The 22,413-nt window shown below is 43.6% G+C and overlaps 2 protein-coding genes across 7 annotated transcripts in view; one reads left to right on the top strand and one right to left on the bottom strand.

The window, feature by feature from the left end:
• Positions 1-4,275: 4,275 nt before the first annotated feature.
• TSTD3 (thiosulfate sulfurtransferase like domain containing 3) lies at positions 4,276-14,055 on the bottom strand. The gene is made up of 4 exons (XM_004580522.3): positions 13,886-14,055; positions 6,088-6,261; positions 5,833-5,992; positions 4,276-4,579 (listed from the first exon to the last, which is right to left on the bottom strand). Exons 1-4 carry the CDS (start codon positions 13,956-13,958, stop codon positions 4,507-4,509), a joined length of 480 nt encoding a protein of 159 aa, XP_004580579.2. The 5' UTR covers positions 13,959-14,055; the 3' UTR covers positions 4,276-4,506.
• Positions 14,056-16,934: 2,879 nt separating this feature from the next.
• USP45 (ubiquitin specific peptidase 45) overlaps positions 16,935-22,413 on the top strand; it is a 72,065-nt gene continuing 66,586 nt past the window's right edge. For all 6 annotated transcript variants that reach the window (XR_009244928.1, XM_004580358.3, XM_058660513.1 and 3 more), the window contains exons 1-2: positions 16,935-16,994; positions 21,187-21,296. Coding sequence is in view for 5 of the 6 variants with exons in the window: in XM_004580358.3 (XP_004580415.2) it covers positions 21,197-21,296 (100 nt within the window). In the remaining variant the exon portion in view is untranslated. The remainder of the gene's footprint in view (positions 16,995-21,186; positions 21,297-22,413) is intronic.

Here is a 22,413-nt window from a genome sequence, read left to right on the forward strand (position 1 = left end):
GTATTGTCTTGAATTTATATTTTTGAATTTGCCTTAGATATTTTTCCTGAAAATCTATCTTCCTTTAGATAATATCAAATTAAAGCCCTATAATCACTCATCAAGAGTTGTAATTTCCAATGGTTTCTGAACAGTTTTAAATTGAATCCTGTTTCTTTTGGAGACAACAAATGAGCTGGAAAGGAAGACTGAATAAAATCAGTGCCAATGATAAATATGGGCCTCCTAGGCTTATGGTAGGGTAAGAAAAAAGAAAAGAACTCCTCACAGGTGAAAGAATTAATGTGATTGAGTTGGGTTGGCAGAGTACATTGTATAACACAATCATTAATGATAATTTTATTCTTTTTTTTTTTAGATTTATTTATTTTTATTACAAAGTCAGATAGAGAGGAGGATAGATAGAGAGGAAGATCCTCCGTCTGATGATTCACTCCCCAAGTGAGCTGCAATGTCCGGTGCTACGCCGATCTGAAGCCGGGAACCAGGAACCTCTTCCGGGTCTCCCACGCGGGTGCAGGGTCCCAATGCATTGGGCCGTCCTCAACTGCTTTCCCAGGCCACAAGCAGGGAGCTGGATGGGAAGTGGAGCTGCCGGGATTAGAACCGGCGCCCATATGGGATTCCGGGTGCGTTCAAGGCGAGGACTTTAGCCGCTAGGCCACGCTGCCGGGCCCGATAATTTTATTCTTTAAGTTTACCTATATATTTAAAATTTTACTCCTAAGATTAATGCATATACCTCATAGTTTTGTTTTCTTCTTATTGAGGAAACTTTCAAACAGTATGGAGAGTAGCTAAAGAAATGTAATGAACCTCTGTCAACCCATCATCCAGCTTCAACAAGTTAACAGCCAATTTAATTTCATCTAAATTCCTATCCTCCCCTTCCCCCAACTTCATATTACTTTGAAGAAAATCTCAGGTATTGCTATTATTGTATCCATAAATATTTCAGTTATGTGCTCCAAAGAAATAATGAGTCTTTAAAACAAAAAAACTATTAAAGTGTTCATCATACCTAAAAGCAATTAGTAAAAAATTTTTAGTATCAAGTATTCAATGTTCAAATATTTGATGTTCAAGTTACTACTTACTGCATTGAACATTAAAAATGATTAATTATGGGCCCAGCGGCATGACCTAGCGGCTAAAGTCCTCGCCTTGAATGCCCCGGGATCCCATATGGGCTCCGGTTCTAATCCCGGCAGTTCCACTTGCCATCCAGCTCCCTGCTTGTGGCCTGGGAAAGCAGTCGAGGACGGCCCAAAGCTTTGGGACCCTACACCCGCGTGGGAGACCCGGAGGAGGTTCCAGGTTCCCGGCTTCGGATTGGCGCGCACCGGCCCTTTGCGGCTCACTTGGGGAGTGAAACATCGGACGGAAGATCTTCCTCTCTGTCTCTCCTCCTCTCTGTATATCCGGCTTTCCAATAATAATAAAAAATCTTTTAAAAAAATGATTAATTACTTCTAGTTAGAAGTCTTAAAATTCATAGATTCCTTTATGATTCTTAAAAACTTCCGTTTTAGTTTCCTGGTGTACTAAAGATTTTTCACCATCCAGATTTAGCTGATTGCATCCTTAACATATCATTCAGCATGCGTCTTTATTTTCTGTAAAAGTAATGAAGTCAAAAGGCTTGGTCAGACTCGGGAATTTTTTATGGTTTTTTTTTTTTGCTAGTTTTTTTATTATTATTATTATTTCCCATTAATTACAATGTATTACTCGACACAATTTCATAGGTACTGGGATTCTCCCCCCTTCACCCCAAACCCTCCCCCCCCAGTGGATTCCTCCATCCTGATGCATAGCCACAGCTCAAGTTCCGCTGGGATTCCCTCATTGCAAGCATAGACCATACATAGAGTCCAGCATCCCATTGTTCAAATTCAACGACCTCTTAGGGAGGCCCTCTCAGGTCCGAAGGCAGAGCCAACAGAGTGTCATCCCGATCAACTAGAAGCTCCAACATATCATTTTTGCTAGTTTTTATAGACTACTGTAGAAGGTGGTAGCTTCCAGTTGGAGGCATATCTCTGTGGCCAGCTGTCTTCCTGGGATTTATCAGCCATTGGTGAAACATTGATTTTAAAATCAAATACTACCATTGGCCATACTATGCAGTACCATAACCACTAGCCACCTGTGACCATTTTGAATACTGAAAATGTGGCTAGTATGAATTGAGATATGCTGTAATCATAATAAAAATAAGTATTGGATTTTAAGTACTTAGTACAAACCAAAAGAATGTAAAATTAATTTGTTTATTGTGATTACTTGTTTTAAATGAAAATATTTTGTATACATAGGACTAAATAAAACATTATTAAAATTTATATCACTTGTTCCTTTTTAATTGTTTTAAATGTAAGAAAATTTAAAATTGCACAGTGGCTTGTAGGATCCTGTCCCATTCTCCTTCCCCAGAGGCAGTTACTTTGAACTTTAGTCATTTCTCCATGGTTCCATGTTTTGCTGTTTGCACACTTTTGTTTTTTAAATATTCATTTTGTTTTTATTGCAAAGTCAGATATACAGAGAGGAGGAGAGACAGAGAGGATGATCTTTTGTCCAATGATTCACTCCCCAAGTGACCGCAATGGCCGGTGCTGCGCCAATCTGAAGCCAGGAGCCAGGAACTTCCTCCATGAATCCCACATGGGTGCAGGGGGCCTTGGGCTGTCCTTGACTGCTTTCCCAGGCCACAAGCAGGGAGCTGGATGGGAAGTGGAGTTTCCAGAGTCAGAACCGATGTCCATATGGGATTCCAGCAAGTTCAAGGCGAAAACTTTAGCCGTTAGGTCACCACTCTGGGCCCTGTTTGCACACTTTTCATGTGACAGGTGTGATGTGTGCCCTCCAAATGTATGAAGTTAGTTTTTAGAACCATCTTTTTTTATGATGGCGAAACAAAGGCTAAGTAATTTACCTAGTCACATATAAAGTGATAGAGTTGAGATCAGATTTTAGTCCTTGAAATCTGGGCATCTGAGTTGCAAATATTTGACCATATGCTCTTCCTCAGCTTATCATCTCTTTTCAGTTGTATTATTTACTAACTTCCTTCTATGAAACATAAAGATTTTGCTTTCTCACATACCTGTTCTCTACCCCAAGCCTGATTCTCTTCTAGGATTTCAGGGTGTGTCCATTAGGCTGCTGTTGCCATTTTTCACAGGATCTTTCTTCTGTGCTATTATAACAGTAACAGAGTATCTGTAGCTGTTAAAAATATAATCTGGAAGCTGGTATTGTGGCATAGTAAATTAAGCTGCCATTATCCCCTATGGCTGCTCCACTCTAGCTTCCTGCTAATGTGCCTGACAAAGCAGCAGAAGATGGCCTAAGAACTTAGGCCCTGCAGCCATGTAAGAGACCTGGATGAAACACTAGACTACTGGCTTCTGCCTGGTCCAGCCCTGGCCATTCACTCTGGAGAGTGAACCAGTAGGTGGAATCTGCCTTTCTCATAGTTCAAAAACTTTAGATGTATCTTCGTATTTTCAAAGTGATTTTCTCCCATATTGAAATAAAACAGCTTCTTGTTAAATAATGTATTAAATCGTATGCTATATTTTTGTATTTTGAGACTTTGGATTTTAATAAAGGAGGAGGGAAGAGAGTGAAGGTCTTCCATTAGCTGATTCACTTCCCCAGTGTCCTCAATGACCACAGCTGAGTTGATCTGAAGCCAGGAGCCAGGAAGCTCTACTATGTCCCTTTTGGCTGCAGTATCACAAGGACTTGGACCATCCTCCACTGCTGGAGGCCATAGGCAGAGAACTGGATTGGAAATGGAGCAGTTGGGACATAAACTGGCGCCCATATGGGATGTTGGCGCCACAGGGTTGAGGATTACCCTAATGAGCCATGGCACAAGCCCCAATAAGCTTGCTTTTTAATTTTTTCCCACAAACGTTAAAGTAACCTGTTGATCAATATAGCATCTTATGTCAAAACATGGAATGTTTCTGTCACCGTAGAAAGTTTTCCTTCTTTTTCCAATTAATCTACCATCAACAGAAACAACCACTATTCTGATTTCTATTCTCATGTTAATTTTTAAATTGCAAGTTATATCACTATCTTGCTGGGCACAAAAGTGCCACAAGTTTTTGGATGTTAGTAGATTTGGTTGTTTAAATGTATATATCCTAGATTCTGGAGTGTTATGATCAAGATTATTAATCTGTTCTAGCCTCTTTGGTGATTAGAAATAGTCACACATGAATGCTCTGGTCTTTTGGAATACTGTTGAATTAAACAACTTAAAAATCAGTTTTTAGAACCCAATTCCTATGTTTGAGCAAGTCAAATACATATTTCTCGTTTCTTAATGGCCTTTGAAAGTAAATAGGTAGTTGATTTAAGTAAGCGAGTAATTGATTTACACAAAAGCTCCTCACCATTAAGCATTGTTGTCAGGACTAGATGTTTATTTTGCTCATTCCGCTATACTTGGTTTCATGCACTCAGAGTCAATTTGTGTTTCAAAATTCAGTTTCCTTCTTTCTTCTCTGTAAGTTCGCAGGATACCCATTCCTTCCATCCTCCAGCATAGTGTTGAGCACTGAAAATAACGAAATAGTTCTTTAAACATTTTCTCCTGGCTTATGTATAAATAACAGATGGTTGATAGAAACTTTGATTTTTTACTTATTTTACAGGAAAGGCAGAGACATAGATGGAGCCTGGAACTGTATTCAGGCTCTCCCACCCGGGTGGCAGGAGTCAATTTGAACCATCATCTGCTGCCTCCCAGGGTACACATTAGCAAGAAGTTGGATTGGACACATGCAAAACAAATGTAACAATGGTCTTACCCACTTTGCTGAAACCCTTGACCCTTTGTGTCCTAATCAACTATGTAAAGCTTATCAAAATAAAAGAACAAAAAGAAAAAAAAAGTTGGGTGGGAAGTAGAGGAGCCGTGATTGGACCAGTGGCTCTGGTATCAGATGCAGGCATCCCAAATGGCCATCCAACCCTGTACCAAATACCCTCCTTGATGACAGGAACTTTAGAGACAATGCAGTGGTCATTCACCAAGCTAGTTACTTTAAGCCCATTAAGACTGTACTGTCGGGGCTGGCACTGTGGCACAGTGTGTAAAGGTGTTACCTGCAATGATGGCATCCCATGGAGCACCATTTGAAACCCAGCTGCTCCACTTCCTATCTAGCTCCCTGTTAATGACCTTGGAAAAGCAGCAAAAGATGGCCCCAGTGCTTGGGCCTGGCCTGGCCTATCCCCAACTGCTGTGGGAATTTAGGGAGGGAATAGCGGATGAAAGCTTTTTTATCTCTAACTCCCATTGAAAAAGGCTTGTGTTGTTTCTGAATAAGAGGAAAAGATAAGAGTCTGTTAGTCTTGCTATCCTGTATTATTAACTGTGGCTAATAAGAAATTCTTGATGGGCCCGAGACGATAGCGTAATGGTTAAGGTCCTTGCTTTGAACGCGCTAGGATCCCATATGGGCGCCGGTTCTAATCCCAGCAACCCCACTTCCCATCCATGTGGCCTTGGGAAAGCAGTTGAGGATGGCCCAAAGCCTTGGGATCCTGCACCCGTGTGGGAGACCCAGAAAGAAGTTCCTGGCTCCTGGCTTCTGATCTGCACGGCACCGGCCGTTGCGGCCACTTGGGGAGTGAATCATCAGACGAAAGATCTTCCTCTCTGTCTCTCCTCCTCTCTGTACATCTGCCTTTCCAATAAAATAAATAAATCTTTTAAAAAAATTCTTGAATAGCCTAATAATTTCTACTTGAATATATGAAACATTAAAATACCCATTCTTGAATCCATTTTTCCCTTCTACATACCTGTTAAATCCCAGAGATACTGCTGTATCCAGAGCCTTCTTGCTTCTAAGTCCAGCTAAACAAGAAAACACTAGATTGTCAGATTTGGATGGCTTTACTTTATTGTATTTCTCTTTGAAGTCTTTTGGGTTCATCTGAAGAGCTTCACCTACCTCATCCACTGAAAGAGAATATTAAGAATTTCAATAAATTTTAGATCCAACAAATTACTGAAAATAAATGTTTTGTAATCAGCTTAAGATGTATGTCACTTACATGGTATATTGACAGACCCAGGGATTTTTCCATACTCAAGGATTTCCCATGGCTCTCTAACATCAATTAACATAATGTTTTTGGAATTAAGCAAGCTTTTTAATTCTTTATAAGTGACGTGTTTGGAAACAACAGTACAAAAATTGTGGCAGCTTCCCCTTGTTGATTTCCAACCTAAAAGAAATAAAGCAATTTAGGTAACCTGAACATAGTAACATCGCCATAGTTGGGAAGAATTAAGGTTAAACAAATTTTCCTGGTTCCAGTTAGCAAGCTTTATTCGTTCTTTTTGTTTCTTTAAAAACCTGAATTCTGTGACATAGTAAGTACTTGTCTTTGTTCCCAGTACCTGACATAGAGATCCTAAATGTCTTAAAATTTCTGGGGTGGAGAGTTGCCTAAGTGGGTTCCTGGATACCTTGAGATTGGAGTTGGTCTCCAAAAAGACTAGGTCATGATTGGATATGGGAATGTTTGGCTGTATTCCTCTTCCTCCAGGGAGCGTTAAAGGGATGGAGATTGAGTTCATCATTGATGCTGAGGTAAGCGTCATGGCACAGCAGATTTAGCTTTTGCTCGGAACACCCAAACCCCAAATCAGTGTCAGTTTGAGTCCCACTTCCCACTACTGAGGCTGCTTCCTGCCACCTACCTGAGACCCCTAGTTCCTGGCTCCTGTTTGGCTTGGCCTAGAGTTGGATGTTGTAACCATTTGGGGAGTAGACCCTGATGGAAGATCTCTCTGTTGGCCTCTCTTGATAACCACCTTTTAGATAGGTAGTAGCTAGCTAGCTCGATATGAATAGACCTCAAAGATCTAGTTATAGCCCCCACCATCGTGATCATTTGGGGAATGAGTCACTCTACCTGTCAAATCTTTTTTTTTGTTATTATTATTTTTTATTAATTATATTGCACTATGTGACACTGTCTCATAGGCTCTGGGAATCCCCCATCCCCTCCCCCCATGGTGGATTCCTCCACCATGTTGCAGTATTAAAGTTCAAATTCAGTCAAGATTCTTTCATTGTAAGCATAGAGTCCAGCATCTTATTGTCCAGATAAATTCAACGGTTTCTTGGGGAGACCATCTCTGGTCTGAAAGCAGAGCTAGCAGAATATCATCCCGATCAATGAAAAGCCACAACATAACATCAACAACAATTTACAACATTATGGAATTAATTGACATGGTATTGAGCAACAAATATGTTAAAAAATGCAAGTTCTTAACCACATCCTGTGACTACTGCATTGATATTTCTATTTTAATTTATACACAGAACCGGCTGCTATACACCTTAAAATGGCTATAGGGTACTATTCAGCTGTCTCGTGACTATTTTCATTTTAGCATTCAGCAGTTTATAGTGTTGAAGCTTAATTTTTACTGAACTTGGCAGATTTGGGGATAGTCTAAACTGGCTTATAACTCTAACAAGGCATATGTCAACAGTTGAAGTGCAGAACAGTTTTAGGAGGGGTGTGCAGAGAAATTTTCAATACTTAGTGAGGAGTAACTAATCTTTGTGTCCTACCTAGTAAAGCATGTGTGAGTCCACGCTGACCGTTTTTCTGTCTGGTTCCAAGCTTTCCTTGTTCTCTGTCTCTCTGTTCCGGTTTGTGTGTGTGTGTGTGTTTTGGGGTGGAGGGCTCCGGAGCGACCCTGATGCTCATGGCAAGATAGGGTGGGGATCCAAAGTTGGAACTAAGTGAGGACCAGAGAAAGCTCCTCTTCCTAGTCCTGAAGGAAGCTTACTGTTCGGATGACCTTGGATCCTGCAAGGAAGGGTTTGGGCTTCTTCCATCCCATGTGGTAGTTCCAAACGGGGGTGGATGACCTCAGAGTTCTTGGCCTCCAAAGGCATTCCATTTCCCTATGGTCTCCTTGGCAGTTGGGATGTAGTCCTTGGTGCTTGTACTGATAGTCCTTGGTGAGGGTCTGGGAGTCTTCAGGGTTGGGATACAAGCCTCCTGTCCACCTGCTCCACTCTGGGGTCCCCCCCTCCCCGCTCCACGCACATGACCTCCTGTTAAGAGGTTGTCAGGATCACTCCTGATTCCCCCTATGTGCCTTTGTAGTTTTACTATTGTCTAATGCTGATTCGAATTTGTTGACTCTACCTGTCAAATCTTTAAAAAAAAAAAAAAAAAAGGAAAAATTAGGCAAAGGAAACAGTCCTATAATAATTGTTACAAGTAAAAATCACTCATTGGTATTAGATTTTTTTTTTTGAAAGGGGCGGGGTTGACTTATTTCAGAGGCAGAGAGAGAACAAGCCAAATGCCTGCAGTGGCCCCTCACTGGAGCTGAAGCTGGGAATTGGAATCTCACTCTAGGTCTCTCATGTGAGAGACAGGTAGGAAGCAAATCATTACTGCTCCTTTCTACAGGCTACAGTCTGAGATGGCCTGTCCCCAGTTTTAGTGCTTAGCCGCAGCCTAACTCAGCCCAGCCCACCACCAGTCCAGCTCTCACAAGCAGGTGCAGCGACCTCACTCAGCCTGGCCCACACCTAGCACCAGCTATTACTATTATTTTTTAAAGATTTTGTTTTTAATTGGAAAGACAGATTTAAACAGAAGGAGAGACAGAAAAAAAGGTCTACCTGCTGGTTCACTTGCCAAATAGCCACAACAGCCAGAACTCAGCCAAACCAAAGCCAGGAACCAGGAGCCACTTCCAGGTCTCCCATGTTTGGATACAGGGTCCTAAGGATTTGGCCCATTCTCTGCTACTTTCCCAGGCCACAGAAGGGAGCTGGATGGGAAGTGGAATAGCTAGAACACCAACTGGCACCCATATGGGTTACTAGTGCTTGCAGGTAGAAGATTAGCCAATTAAACCATTGCTCCAACTCCCAGATTGGTTTTATAAAGCAGCATTTTTTCACTTCAGGGGGGTGACAGCACCTGTCAGCATATGTGAGGACTGGATCTGGGGGCGTGTCAGGCTGAGCCAAGCCACGGCACAGGTGGGTGTGCATGAGAGCTGGATGGGACATGGCTGAGCTGGTCTAGCTGCAGCGGGGGCTAGCACACCCCTGGGCTGGAGGTGTGCCTGGTGGGGGTTGCCCTGACTAGGCAACAGCATCTTCGTATGTGTGAGAACCAGGTCTGTGACGTGCTGGGACTGGGTCTCTTCAGTTGCTGATGCCTGTGCAGTGAGCAGAATGCCCAGATGCACGCAAAGAACATGATGGCCAGCTTGTACAGGCCAGCAACTAAGTCTTTACAGGATGCAAAGCTGAACTGGTTGGACCACTCTCCTGGCTAAACATTAAGTGGATATTGTCAACCAATAGAAAAATTTTCTCAAACCTGGAACAGTGAAGCTGATAATGTTTCAAAGCTATCAAGACAACTCTAGTAACACCTTCCGAACATTCCTCCCCCATATTGTGGTCTTTAAGGTGTCATTAAATGACCATGTCCCATTCCTGAATGCTATGTAGTTTGACAGTAGGGAGCAGTCCCCACCCCACCCTCCCCTGCAGACAAGGGAGAAAAAAAAATCAAATATTTGTCCTAGTCACCTTCTTCCATAGCTGCTCTCCACCCTAATCAGAGGCCCACCTGGGCATGTATCCCTCTCAACTATGTAAACAATATTGAAAAGAAAAAAAAAATTAAATAAAGTAATAAGTATAGGGCCCAGCGGCGTAGCCTAGCGGCTAAAGTCCTCGCCTTGAAAGCCCCGGGATCCCATATGGGCGCCGGTTCTAATGCTGGCAGCTCCACTTCCCATCCAGCTCCCTGCTTGTGGCCTGGGAAAGCAGTCGAGGACGGCCCAATGCATTGGGACCCTGCACCCGCGTGGGAGACCTGGAAGAGGTTCCTGGTTCCCGGCATCGGATTGGCGCGCACCGGCCCATTGCAGCTCACTTGGGGAGTGAATCATCGGATGGAAGATTTTCCTCTCTGTCTCTGCTCCTCTCTGTATATCTGACTTTGTAATAAAATAAATAAATCTTTTAAAAAAATAAAGTAATAAGTATAGATCTACTTTTTCTTTTAAAAAAGAAAAGCAGTGTGTACCATCTCATTATCATATCAAAGGCTGTGTTGTTAGGTAAGCCTGGGGCCATATAGTGGGTTTAGACATAGGATCAGTGACACAAATAAAATGATGAATTATTGCTGCACTTGCTTCAAATGCAGGGAGTAATGCTGGACTGAAGGTGGTAGATGTAGATTCTCTGGTCTTTGAACATAACCAGTAAACAGTGAACCTGATGTCGAGCTATTCTTGCAGAGCTCATGGTTGGATTACCCTGTACATTGAGATGTCCTTACTTTTTGGGAAGAACTAATTGTTCCTAAATTAGAAGAGGAGGTTGGGCTCATAGTAATTTTTTTTATTTATTATTTTTTAAAGATTGATTTATTTTATTGCAAATCAGATACACAGAGAGGAGGAGAGACAGAGAGGATGATCTTCTATCCGGTGACTCACTCCCCCAGTGACCGCAACGGCCGGTGATGCACTGATCCAAAGCTGGGAGCCAGGAACTTCCCCCAGGTCTCCCTCACGGGTGCAGGGTCCCAAGGCTTTGGGCCGTCCTCGACTGCTTTCCCAGGCCACAAGCAGGGAACTGGATGGGAAGTGGAGCTGCCGGGATTAGAACCAGTGCCCATATGGGATCCCAGTGAGTTCAGGGCAAAGACTTTAGCCACTAGGTCAACCCGCCAGGCCCTGTAGTAATTTTCATTCAACTAGTTCATTGTGACTCCCAATACTATGATAGAGCCAGAGGGCTGAATTTACATTTATTTCTGCTTCTCATTGTTTAGGACCTAGAAAACCATCGTAATTTTAGCAGTTATGATAAATTCAAGGTTCTGGTATTTAGCTTTTGAGAAACTAAGTTATGTTTCTTTGTAGAATCAGCAAATTAACATTGAACTTTCTATAATTTAGCTATATCCCTGTTGGGAGGTTGGGAGACACAAGAGATAATCAGTCAGGACTAAATTTCTTGGGTTTTGGCACAGTGGTTAAGATATCTGCAACCCACGTCAGTGTCTGGGTTTGAGTTCTGCTCCACTTCTGATTTCAGCTTCAGGTAAATCCAGGGAAGAGCAGGTGATGGTCCAAGAACCAGGGTCCTTGCTACTCACACAAGACATAAACTGAGTTCCCAGATCCTGTCTTCAGCATGGAGTTGTGGGCAGTTGGGAAGTGAACCATTGGATGGAAGATGTATGTGTCTTTATCTTTCCCTGTTTATCTTTCTGTCTTCCAAGTAAATAAATAAAAATGTAAAATAAAGACTTGGTTTAAATCTGTTTTAAATTTTGTTTTTCTAATTGAAAAAAGCTGGATGAAAGCATGTGTTCCCCCAAACTTACCATGGTCTGACCCTCTATTGCACAGCCTGTGCTTTGTAGAACATGCCCCCTACTTGTCAGTCATGTTGTGATGCTCAACCAGAAAACACCTGTTCCCTCACTGAAGCCAAACTAACAACTTGATATCCACCGACTTTATGGACAGATAATATGGGGTTTTGTGAGGGGTATTCAAAATTAATACAGACTAAACTTGATGGGGCGTAGAGCTGGTACTCAAACTGAGGTACTCTGCTGTGGGATGCAGGCAGCTCATGCAGGGTCTTAATCCCCAAGGTAAGGTGCCTGCCACTGATTTTCACCTTGGGAGTCTTAAATCAGTGAATAACCCCACGTTTTACTGTTTCTGCAGTGGTAAACTTATTTCTAGGATACTTAATACAGTGCAGTACAGCTTCCTTAGGAAGGGCTAGGCCCTTCAACTCTACTTGCCTGCATGGTTTACTAAACCTTTTCCTCTGCCCTTCCTATCCAATTACCCTACCCATACTTCCCGGTTACATAAAAAATGTACACATGCCTTAAACACATCATTGTGGAAAGAGGAAGGACTGCAGTGAGATAAACCTGGGTTCAAATCCTGTCTTGCCTATTTGTCTCATCTGCATGGAACACACTTATTCTCTTAAAGTCTAGTTGAATGTCACTTGTCACCCTGTTTTAACACTCCCCCTTCTATGTATCTATTGTAATACAGTAGTTGTACATGTATGCAAATGGCATGCACAGTATTTCTTGAAGAACTATTTATTAAATAGCAAACAAAGGAAATTAACACGTTCAGCTTGTTAAGCACGAATAAATTCAAATAATTAAAATAATTTGTTAGTCTGTTGTGACATAGTCTTTTCACTTGGCCCTCCTACCTCCCTTGTATCAAGATCTCTATATCCAGACTGAGATAACCCAGGAGAATCTAGCCTCAAAATACGTCACTTAATCATGTCTGAAAAGTCCTGTGGTATCTCCATGCTGTGAGATATTTGCAGCACTTAAGTTATATGTGCTTTCCTAGAAAGCTTTTTAAAACATAAGGAGACAGGCCCGGCGGTGTGGCCTAGCGGCTTAAAGTCCTTGCCCTGAACATGCCGGGATCCCATATGGGCGTGCCGGTTCTAATCCTGGCAGGCCTGTTTCCCATCCAGCTCCCTGCTTGTGGCCTGGGAAAGCAGTTGAGGACGGCCCAAGGCCTTGGGACCCTGCATCCCGCGAGGGAGACCTGGAGGAGGTTCCGGGTTCCTGGCTTTGGATTGGCGCAGCACCGGCCATTGCGGTCACTTGGGGAGTGAATCATCGGATGGAAGATCTTCCTCTCTGTCTCTCCTCCTCTCTGTATATCTGCCTTTCCAATAAAAAGAAATAAATCAAATAAATAAAACATAAGAACACAAAATTACATGTCTGTACATATCACACTCATATATGTAGTATTTTGCATATATGTAGTGTTTTACATGTGTTTTAATTACACATGCTGAGATACGTGTTTAGAAGAACATGTTACCAAAATGCATCTAGGGAGGATAGCTGGTTGGAGGGAATATATATAGACAGACTTGGGCTGTGCTTGCTTGTTGGTTTCACTGTACTGAAAATATAACCATGTGATTCTGTCATTACTCTGAACATGGAAAAGGCACCTTTCTGTAATACTTGCTCACAGTCCGGAGTCAGCTGTTCTAACCAGGTTGTTTCCCTGAACTGGACTGTGTATACCCATGATCGCTTCCATCTCCCCCAGAAACTGCGCTCAGTAACTGATCATGGGCTAAAGGTCAGAAAAAAATGACGTGCACAGAAACGCACATCCTGAAAACAGACCAGCAGCTAAGAGGAAACAGGCAGTGGACAGTGTGACCCTGGGCCATGTTGCTGCATCCACGGACAGCAGTTGGTGCTGCAGGAGAGGTGCTCACAGAGCGAGACTCCTGGAGGCTCCTGCATGCTAGACTCAGCGCCTCCACCTGCTACCTTCGCCTCTCTGGTGACCCCCATCCTCATTGGCAAGAGGGGTGGTGCTAGGTGGCTGATTCACCAAGCTAGTATCTCTGCTCACCTGTGGGTACCCTGGGTAACAACTGAGGCCAGGCTTGTCCCTGGGCCTCCCCAGGGCAAGGACTGACATCTTGCTTGCGCCTCTGGGCTGGGATTCAATGCTCAGTCTAGCACCAATTCATTACAAATGCCCCCCCCCACACACACACCACCATCCTGGAACAAGGCTGGCCCCGCCCGCTGCGCCCCCCAGAGCAAACCCTGGCCCACAAGGCGCGGATCTGGAGAAACAAGAAGTCCAGGTGGGAGCTACGTAACCAGATACGACGAGGAATTAGACTGAATTTTAACTGCAAGTCTGGACAACGGCAAGCGCCCCTTCCAAACCCATCCTTTTCCTGGGATCCGAGATGGGGCGTTCTCCCCTCTTCCCCAGGACCACCAAGCTCACCGTAGAGCGCAGCCTCCACGGACTCAAGAACGGCCCTGCGGGGCGCCGCAAGCAACAGCCGGGGAAGCACCATCACCCCTGGCGCCGGCGCGCTGCTGACCACTTCCTTCTCCACCCTGGGAGCTTAGCTCTCAGCTCTTGAGCGCCCTCCAGGCAAGCGTCGGTAGAACCCGGTACTGCCGCAAGTCGTCAGGGACCAAAACAGAATCTTCGGAAGAAACTGCAGGTGTGCTTGCTTTTTCGGGTTTTGAATTATTATTATTATTATTTTTAGGATACACAAAGCTTAAAAGCTATGACAAAACTAATACTTAGAATCCAGTTTGTGGGCCCGGCAGCGTGGCCTAGCGGCTAAAGTCCTCGCCTTGAAAGCCCCGGAATCCCATATGGGCGTGCCGGTTCTAATCCCAGCAGCTCCACTTCCCATCCAGCTCCCTGCTTGTGGCCTGGGAAAGCAGTCAAGAACGGCCCAATGCATTGGGACACTGCACCCGTGTGGGAGACCAGGAAGAGGTTCCAGGTTCCCGGCATCGGATTGGCGCGCACTGGCCGTTGGGTCTCGCTTGGGGAGTGAAGCATCGGACAGAAGATCTTCCTCTTTGTCTCTTCTCCTCTCTGTATATCTGACTTTGTAATAAAAATAATAAATCTTAAAAAAAATAAAAAATTAAAAAAAAAGAATCCAGTTTGTAACGTTTTTACACATTGGATGAATTTAAAAGCACATTGGCTAAATTCTTCAAGAACTGCTCTTTGTTAAAGCATTAAAGTAAAGTTATAGATACTTTGTTAATTTATTTGAAAAGTAAAGTTACAGGTGCTAAGAGCTTCTTCTGGGTCTCGTAAGTGAGTGGAGGTGCCAGAGCACTTAGGCCATCTTCTGCTGCTCTCCCAGGTGCATTAGCAGAGAGCTGGATTGGAAGTGGAGTAGCCAGGACACCTGGGACACCAACTTGCATTTGGAATGCTGGCATTGCAGACGGAGACTTTACATGTGACCCCACACTGCTGGCCCCTGTTCTTAACTTTGACAGCCAGTTCAACTCTATTACTGGTATTAACATAATCTCATAACCTCATCACGCTTTCCCCAAAAACGGATGACATTTGACCATGGTTGCCCATGATGTTGTTCAGGTTAGGTCCAGCTACTTTATACTGTGTTTTCTGACTGCCACTGTAACAAACTGACACACACTGTCCTAAAACCACACAGTTTTTACCTCCAGATCAACTGGGACACTAGTCTCATCCAGCTGGCATCACAGTGCCAGCAAGCCTGCACGCCTTCTGAGGCATCTGGGAGGAACGGCCCTGCACCCCCGGCTGTGTCCCTGGGACCTGCTCATCCCCTGGCTCTCTTGTCTTTAAAGCTGCTCTCAGCATCTTCACATCGCCCCTCTCTCTGACTAGGACCCTTGCTTCTGTTAGGATATCTTTTTTTCCTGGCCCTCCTCACTTTTATCAAGATCTCTATATCCAAAGGGACAACCCAGGAGAATCTAACCTCAAACTACCGCATTCAATTACATCTGAAAATTACTTTTTGCTGAATCACATGACATGGTCCTAGATTTCAGGGGTTAGAATACACATGTGTCTGGAGAGGGGAACGTGATTCAGCCTTTGGCATAAAGTTGCTGGCTCTTTCATTTTCTAAAAAACATTTAATTTCTTTTTTTCATGATTTATTTATTTTATTAGAAAAGCAGATGTACAGAGAGGAGAGACAGAAAGGAAGATCTTCCATCCGATGATTCACTCCCCAAGTGAGCACAATGGTTGGTGCTGCGCTGATCCGAAGCCAGGAGCCAGGAACTTCTTTCTGGGTCTCCCATGCGGGTGCAGGGTTCCAAGGCCTTGGGCCATCCTTGACTGCTTTCCCAGGCCACAAGCAGGGAGCTGGATGGGAAGTGGGGTTGCTGGGATTAGAACCGGCGCCCATATGGGATCCCAGCACATTCAAGGCGAGGACCTTAACCATTACGCTATCATGCAGGACCCAGGCCCTATTTATTTAATTTCTCTCTCACCCTTTTCATTCTGCCTTTCAAATAAATAAATTTTAGCATCTTCCATCTGCTGGCTCACTCCTAAATGGTCCCAATGGCCAGGACAGGGCCAGGCAGGGACCTTTGGCTGCTTTCCCAGGTACATGAGAAGGGAACTGGATGACAAGTGGAGCAGCTGGGACCTTGAACCTGTGCCCATGTAACATTCCAGAGATAACCCATTATGTCACCACATCAGCCCCTCATTCTCAATTTAGCTCGACTGCAAGTTTATTCATATTTATTTATATAAAATTAAAAGTTTTAAATGGAATTATTGGTATATAGTCTTATGCAAGAATAATTTCATTAATCACAGCATTTTAAATGATTTCATTTTTCAATAATTTGGTAATCAGTAAAGCACTTTAGATTTCTTTAACAACGGTATAATGTGCAATTACTGTAACATCATCATAGTATACTTTAGTGTATTTATTCTTCAATCTGAATACTTTCATAAAACCACAGGTAGAATGAACACAAGATGTAGAAACAGTGTAACTTGGGTTGAATGAATCACATTTCATTTGCTTGATGCTTGCAAGAGAAAAAAAATGCATGGGTCTAGTGAGGAACCGCCCACGGCGAGTTCCTGAACGTTTAGGAAACACGGCCGGATGCCGTGACCGTCAGTTGGGTGTCCGTTTGTCCGATGGGTGTCAGGAGACGGTGACAGGGAAGTAGGCGGCAGTCCCACCAACGCCCCGCCACAAACGGCCCTACCGCGAACTTCAGAAAGAACCACTCTAGTAATGATACAGGGGAACTCAGTGAGGGGCGAGGGAGTTGGGGAGGAGATAAGGGAAATTTCAGGGCCTTTGGAACTGTATCATAAAATGATAATAATAAAAAGAAGTTAAAAAAAAAAAACCACAAACCCGGGGCAACCAAGGGTATCATTCAGGAAGCAAGGGCCGTTCAGAACGCATGCGCGCGCCAGCCGGCCCCGCCCCCCAAGGCCTCAGCAAGCCCGGGAGGCCACGCCCCGCCCCGCCCGCCGTGCGGCCGCGCAGGCGCAATTGCGCCGGTTGTAGACGCGGCGGTCGGCCGGGCGGGTGAGTGGGTTCCGCAGCGGTGGGGTCACTGCAGCTCTTCCTTCTTGCCGGGCGCTGCCCAGTGCCCTTGGTGGGTGGGCGGGGCAGAGTGAGAGGCCCTGGAGGCTCGTTCCTAGTGCCAGGGGCGCTGGGCGGGCACTGAGGGCCTCGTGAGAGCGGCCCGGGGTGGTCGCTGCTGGGACTGTGGCTGGAGAGGAGCCGAGCAGCGCCTGGTGAGCCGGCCCGCACCCTGGCGTCTCTGCAGCACGCTGGCGGCGCTGCGCTCTGCCTTAACCTGAGGTGTGTGGCGGTGGCAGGGGGTCACGGGATCTGGCAGCCTCGTGGGTTTGGAGTGCAGGGGCCAGCCTGTGTGGGTCCCCGTCCACCGCTCCCCGAGTCCGGCATCTCTGCAGGTCGCTTCGCACTTCACACTTTGTTTCAAAAGCAAAATGGGGAAAATCATAGTAGTTCAAGAAGAGTAAGTGGGTTACACAACACGTGACACTTCGTGCCGTTTTTGTCTGAGCCTGTTACCTAAATGACTGTTTAGCTTGATCCCAGAAAATTACTGCCCAAGAGTACAAAGTATGTGGGGTTTTTATTATTATTATTACTCTGCGTGAGCTTTCATTTGCTTAACCTGTTTAAAAACAAACTTTCTAAATGACTCGCATCACGCGTCAGAAAAAGAACTTTAGGTGATGCTGAGGCTGTAAACTATGAGGGAAGCTTGATACTTGGAAAATCACACGAGAAAAATGGCCAGACAGATTTATGCTGTAAAGTTGACATATGAGACTGCTAACCTTGGGTCTCTTCTTTGGCATCTGGGAATTTGTACCTTGGAAGTGCTTCCCACTCAGGGCAACGTGGTTTATGCTGAACAGTAGGTTTTGTAGTGAAGTTACCAGCTTCCATGTAAATCGTGGGCACCAAGTCTTCCTGGGAGGAAGCGTTACTACTTGGTTATTGGAGAGTGCATCTTGTTTGGTTCCTGCTGAGAGCGGAAGAGTCCTTCTCTGTTAGACCAGGCTGTCTTACTTTGAAAACAGCAGTACACTGAGTGCTGTCAAGTCTCAGCATGTGGCTGAGGCCTTGAAGAACTCCAGGCACAATTGTGATAATAGGACCTTTTAGAAGCTTTTAATAATTGGCCTTCAATTTTGCCTCGTTTTCCATAAATGGATACTGGCAAGGAAAACGGTATGAATAAGTGATTACTAAATTATATGTTACTATACCAAAAGAGTCGTATGTCAGGAAAAGGCTTGGGAAGTTGCTTCCACGTTGCCAAGTGATTGGAGTCAGTGGTTTTGAAAAAAACGTAAAGGCACAGATCATTTGTAATGTCTAGCTCAGCTGTCTGGGTCTGTTTATGATGTAAGTTGATGCTGATCATTTTCAACAGCGTATCTGTACCCCCAGGGAGAAATGTGGCCAGTTTCTTATGGATTGTATTCTCTATAATGTATTAGTTACACTGCCGCTTTTTTTCAGGAGTGGAAATTTGCAAATATGTGGTGGAAAGATCAGATTTGCGGATGGTTTTGTCTCTCTTCCTTTAGTAAAGTAGTAAGCTAGATAGTTTCTTGGTAGGTGAAGGTCGGGGTGCACAAGAAAGGAGATAGGAGGAGCTGAACAAGCGAGCTAGAAGAACCTGGGAGGTTGTGATCAGAAGAGGAAATGCTGCAGTTGAATTAGTGGTTGTGTGTTGTAGGACAAATGGAGCAAATTGATGATGGAGTTTGGAGGAAATACGATGGGAAGAAATGAAGTGATAAGGACTCAGAAGCTTTATGTATTTGCAGTGAAGCCCTAATTTGTTGTAACTCAATTCAGGTAGCTGGACTTTAAAGACATGATCTTTAAAAAATGGCAATCTTGAAAATTTCCTTATTTCAAACATGGGATGACTGCATTGCTTTAGAATTTAGTGCTGAGATGGAAGATTCCTTCCCTTAACTATTAGAAAGTAAATGAACAATCACAAAAACTGCCGTTATCTTAGCTGCCAAGCTGGGTGCTAGTCAGTTGAATTTAAACTAAGGTACTCTAGTAGAGATTCCAAAACATAGTGATTTGAAAAAAGAAATGCTTAGCATGCTTTGAAATCTTTAGAATTAACTTTTTTCTTCTTCTATAAAGACACCTCAGGGCTAAGAGTAATACCATGAAGAAAGACACGCTTCCTTTGGGTCATTATGCACCTTTGCTGTTGAAAGTGTGTTCTGTAGAGCTGCAGCAGTAGAGTCAGTCAGGAGATTGATGGCTGGGTAGACTCTCAGGTATTGGAATCCACATTTTAACAAGATCTTCAAGGTGACTTACCTAGACTGGCCCAGAAAAGCCAATGTCTAAGGCAAGCTTTTAAAAACTTGGAAGAACTGTTTTAGATTGACAGATACTAAAGAGAAGCAGCCAAAGTCAAGTGTAAAGCAAGGTCAGGTGTTACTCAAAAAATAGTTACAGCATACACTTTGGGAAAGAATAAGAGATGATGTTAGGTGTTGTTCATTTTCTCAGGAATGAAAATGATGTACTGGAGAATGTCTGTTTTTTTAGAGATACATGAAATATTTTGAGATGAAATGCCATGATCTCCACAGCTTTCCTAGTTCAGCCAAAGATGGGGGGAAAAAGTATTTACACATGTATATAGTTCTCTATACTTGCATGCTGATATTTAGATAATTGCAAGAGAGCAAAATATTAATAGATGTGAAGTCCTAACAGTATGCAGGTATGTATTGTGCTGTTCTTTTAACTTTTAGGAATGTTTAAATTGTTTTATAATTAAAAAATTGAAAAGAGACAGGATACAGTAGCTTAAAAATAGAATTTGTTTTAAAAATTTATTTACTTGTTTGAAAGGTGGGGTTAAGAGAGAGAAAGAAAGGGGTAATTACAGAGAGGGAGACCCTTCACCTATTGCTTTACTGCCCAGATGGCCACAAAGGCCTGTGTTGGGCTAGGTCAGACATGGAGCTAGGAGCTTCCACTGTCTCCCATGAGCATGTGGGACTTGAATGAGTGCCAATGTGGGGTACTGGCGCTGCAGGCTAGGCTGTGGCACAGCATAGGCTTCAAAAAGATAACTTTTAAAATATTTATTTGTTTGTTTGTTTATGTATTTATTTTCTTTCCCCTCTACGTACTCAGCACAGGTAGGCTGGTTTTACTATGCTTGGCTCATGGCGTCTATCCCTGTTCCAATGTGGCTTTTCTGGCTTCTATTGTCTCTGAGCTAGTGGGATCAGAGAAAATGCAAGGAAGAACATTGTATCCAGAAGCAACACTTATTCCTTTGACTGAAACAGTGTTTTACACATCGGGGTATCCTATATCTAGGGGCATGCTATACATAGTTCAGGCCCCTGTAATAAACTGCCATGAAGTGGGTGATTTAACCACAGAGGTTTCTCACCGCACTGGGAGCAGGCAGTGTAAGATGCAGATGCCTGCTTGCATGCTGACGCACTCCTGCTATGTAACTGCTCGCTCCTTCCATCCTGACCTAGAAGCCTAGCTCCCTGGCCTCTTCTGGGAGCACTAATTCTGTTCCTGAGAGCCTCACCCTTATAACCTAATGTCCTCGCAAAGTCTCCACCTGCAGATACCAACAGACTGCAGGTAAAATTTCAACATGGGGATTTTGGCGCACTTAAATCATTTGGTTTGTAACAAGGTAGCAGGTAAAAGTCAAATAGAATGTACTCTGTGAACTTAGATTGATCTAAAATTTTGTCAATTTTTGCTGATGTTTCCTTATTTCTACTAGACCAATGAAAGCTGATGTCAATTATGTGCTCAGCCTAAGGGTGTAGATACCTGCATCCCACATTGGAGTTCCATGCTGAGCTCTGCTGCTGAATCCAGCTTCCTATTGATACAGACCCTGGGATAGCAATGATGAGGCAGATAGTTATATTCCTGTCAGCCGCCTGGGACACTTGGGTTAAGTTCCAGGCTCCTAGATTCACCCCGATCTAGCCCCTGTCTTCAGCCATCAGCAGCCATTACGGGTATTTGAAAATAGCAGATGGATCTCTCTCTCTTCCTTCCTCCCTCTCAAATTTATTAAAAAAATATTTTTTTAAAAAAGATTTACAGACGTAAGGTCAGAGAAGTCATGTAGAATTTGCTGTGCATTAAAATGTAAAATTTTAGCTTCAAAGATTGAAGCATATTCATTTTTTTCCCTCAACCTTTTCAGTAAATAACAGATGCGGGTGAAAGATCCAACCAAGGTGTTACCTGAGAAAGCCAGAAGAAGTAAAAGGCCCACGGTACCTCATGATGAAGACTCTTCAGATGATATTGCTGGTAACTTGTAATTCCTGATTTCCCAAGTGATGTTGAACAACAGAAATAGCAATATATGTTTTTAACTAATACATCTCTTATTGTTACTATTTGTGATTTTCTGCCAAATTTTACAGTCTGTTTATCTGGTTCCAGAAATTCCTGTTGGTGTTTTTATTTGGTTTTTTTTAGTGTACGTTAGTTAGACTTGCCATGTTAGCCTATTTTGTGCTTCCTCAGGGCCTATGAAATCCAGGCCTCCAGGCCGCCACCATCTGACAGATGATCCTTCAGAGCTACTGGCTTCAGGGCTGGTTGGGCTGTTTAGTTTCATGTGTTGCTTTTGGCATCTGATTTCTCTTACTTCCATGCTAGTTCAATGCTTCACTTAAAATGATGTTTTTAATATTCCATGGTTTTAATGTTAAGTGTTAATTTGGAAATTTTTGTTTCCTGCGTTGAAGTCTGAATTGTATCTTTAAAAGTTTTTTCTGTTCTGTTAATGGTTTTCTTCAGAGATTCTCATTATTCTTACGTTAATTCCCATTGTTGTTCTTCTATCGTAACCATTTTTCTTAGGACTTCTAAGGCTCCTATTTCCTTTTCATTCTGCTTGCCATTTCTAATCCTTATTGTATTGTAGCAATATCTGTTTCACTCTACATTCTTTTTAGTGTGGTCTTCATTTTATAGTTTTATTTTTAAATATTTTTTTATTGAAAAGTCAGATATACAGAGAGAGAGAGGAAGAACTTCCGCCCGCTGATTCACTCCCCAACTGGCCGCAATGACCAGAGCTGAGCCAATCCGAAGCCAGAAGCCAGGAGTTTCTTCCTGGTCTCCCATGTGGGTGCAGGGTCTCAAGGCTTTGGGCCGTCCTCAACTGCTTTCTTAGCAGGGAGCTGGATGGGAAGCAGGGCTCTGGGATTAGAACTGGCGCCCATATGGGATCCCGGCGTGTGCAAAACATAGACTTTAGCCACGAGGCTACTGCGCTGGGCCCTTTCTTAAAAACAATTTTTGTCTACATGAAAGGCACAGTGACAAAACAAGTAAAGAGAGAGAAGGAGGAAGGGAGGGAAAGAAAGAGAATATCTGTGCTAGCTCACTCCCTGTTAGCCAGAGCCTGGCCGGGCCA

The sequence above is a fragment of the Ochotona princeps genome, chromosome 1, assembly GCF_030435755.1.
Source record: "Ochotona princeps isolate mOchPri1 chromosome 1, mOchPri1.hap1, whole genome shotgun sequence".
Lineage (NCBI taxonomy): Eukaryota > Metazoa > Chordata > Mammalia > Lagomorpha > Ochotonidae > Ochotona > Ochotona princeps.

Coding starts and splice junctions, on each gene's coding strand:
- TSTD3 (XM_004580522.3), bottom strand. CDS start 13,958: ATGGTGCTTCCCCGGCTGTTGCTTGCGGCGCCCCGCAGGGCCGTTCTT. Junction 6,262..13,885: donor CGTGGAGGCTGCGCTCTACG/GTGAGCTTGGTG, acceptor TATTTCTTTTAG/GTTGGAAATCAACAAGGGGA. Junction 4,580..5,832: donor GTATCTCTGGGATTTAACAG/GTATGTAGAAGG, acceptor CGTTATTTTCAG/TGCTCAACACTATGCTGGAG.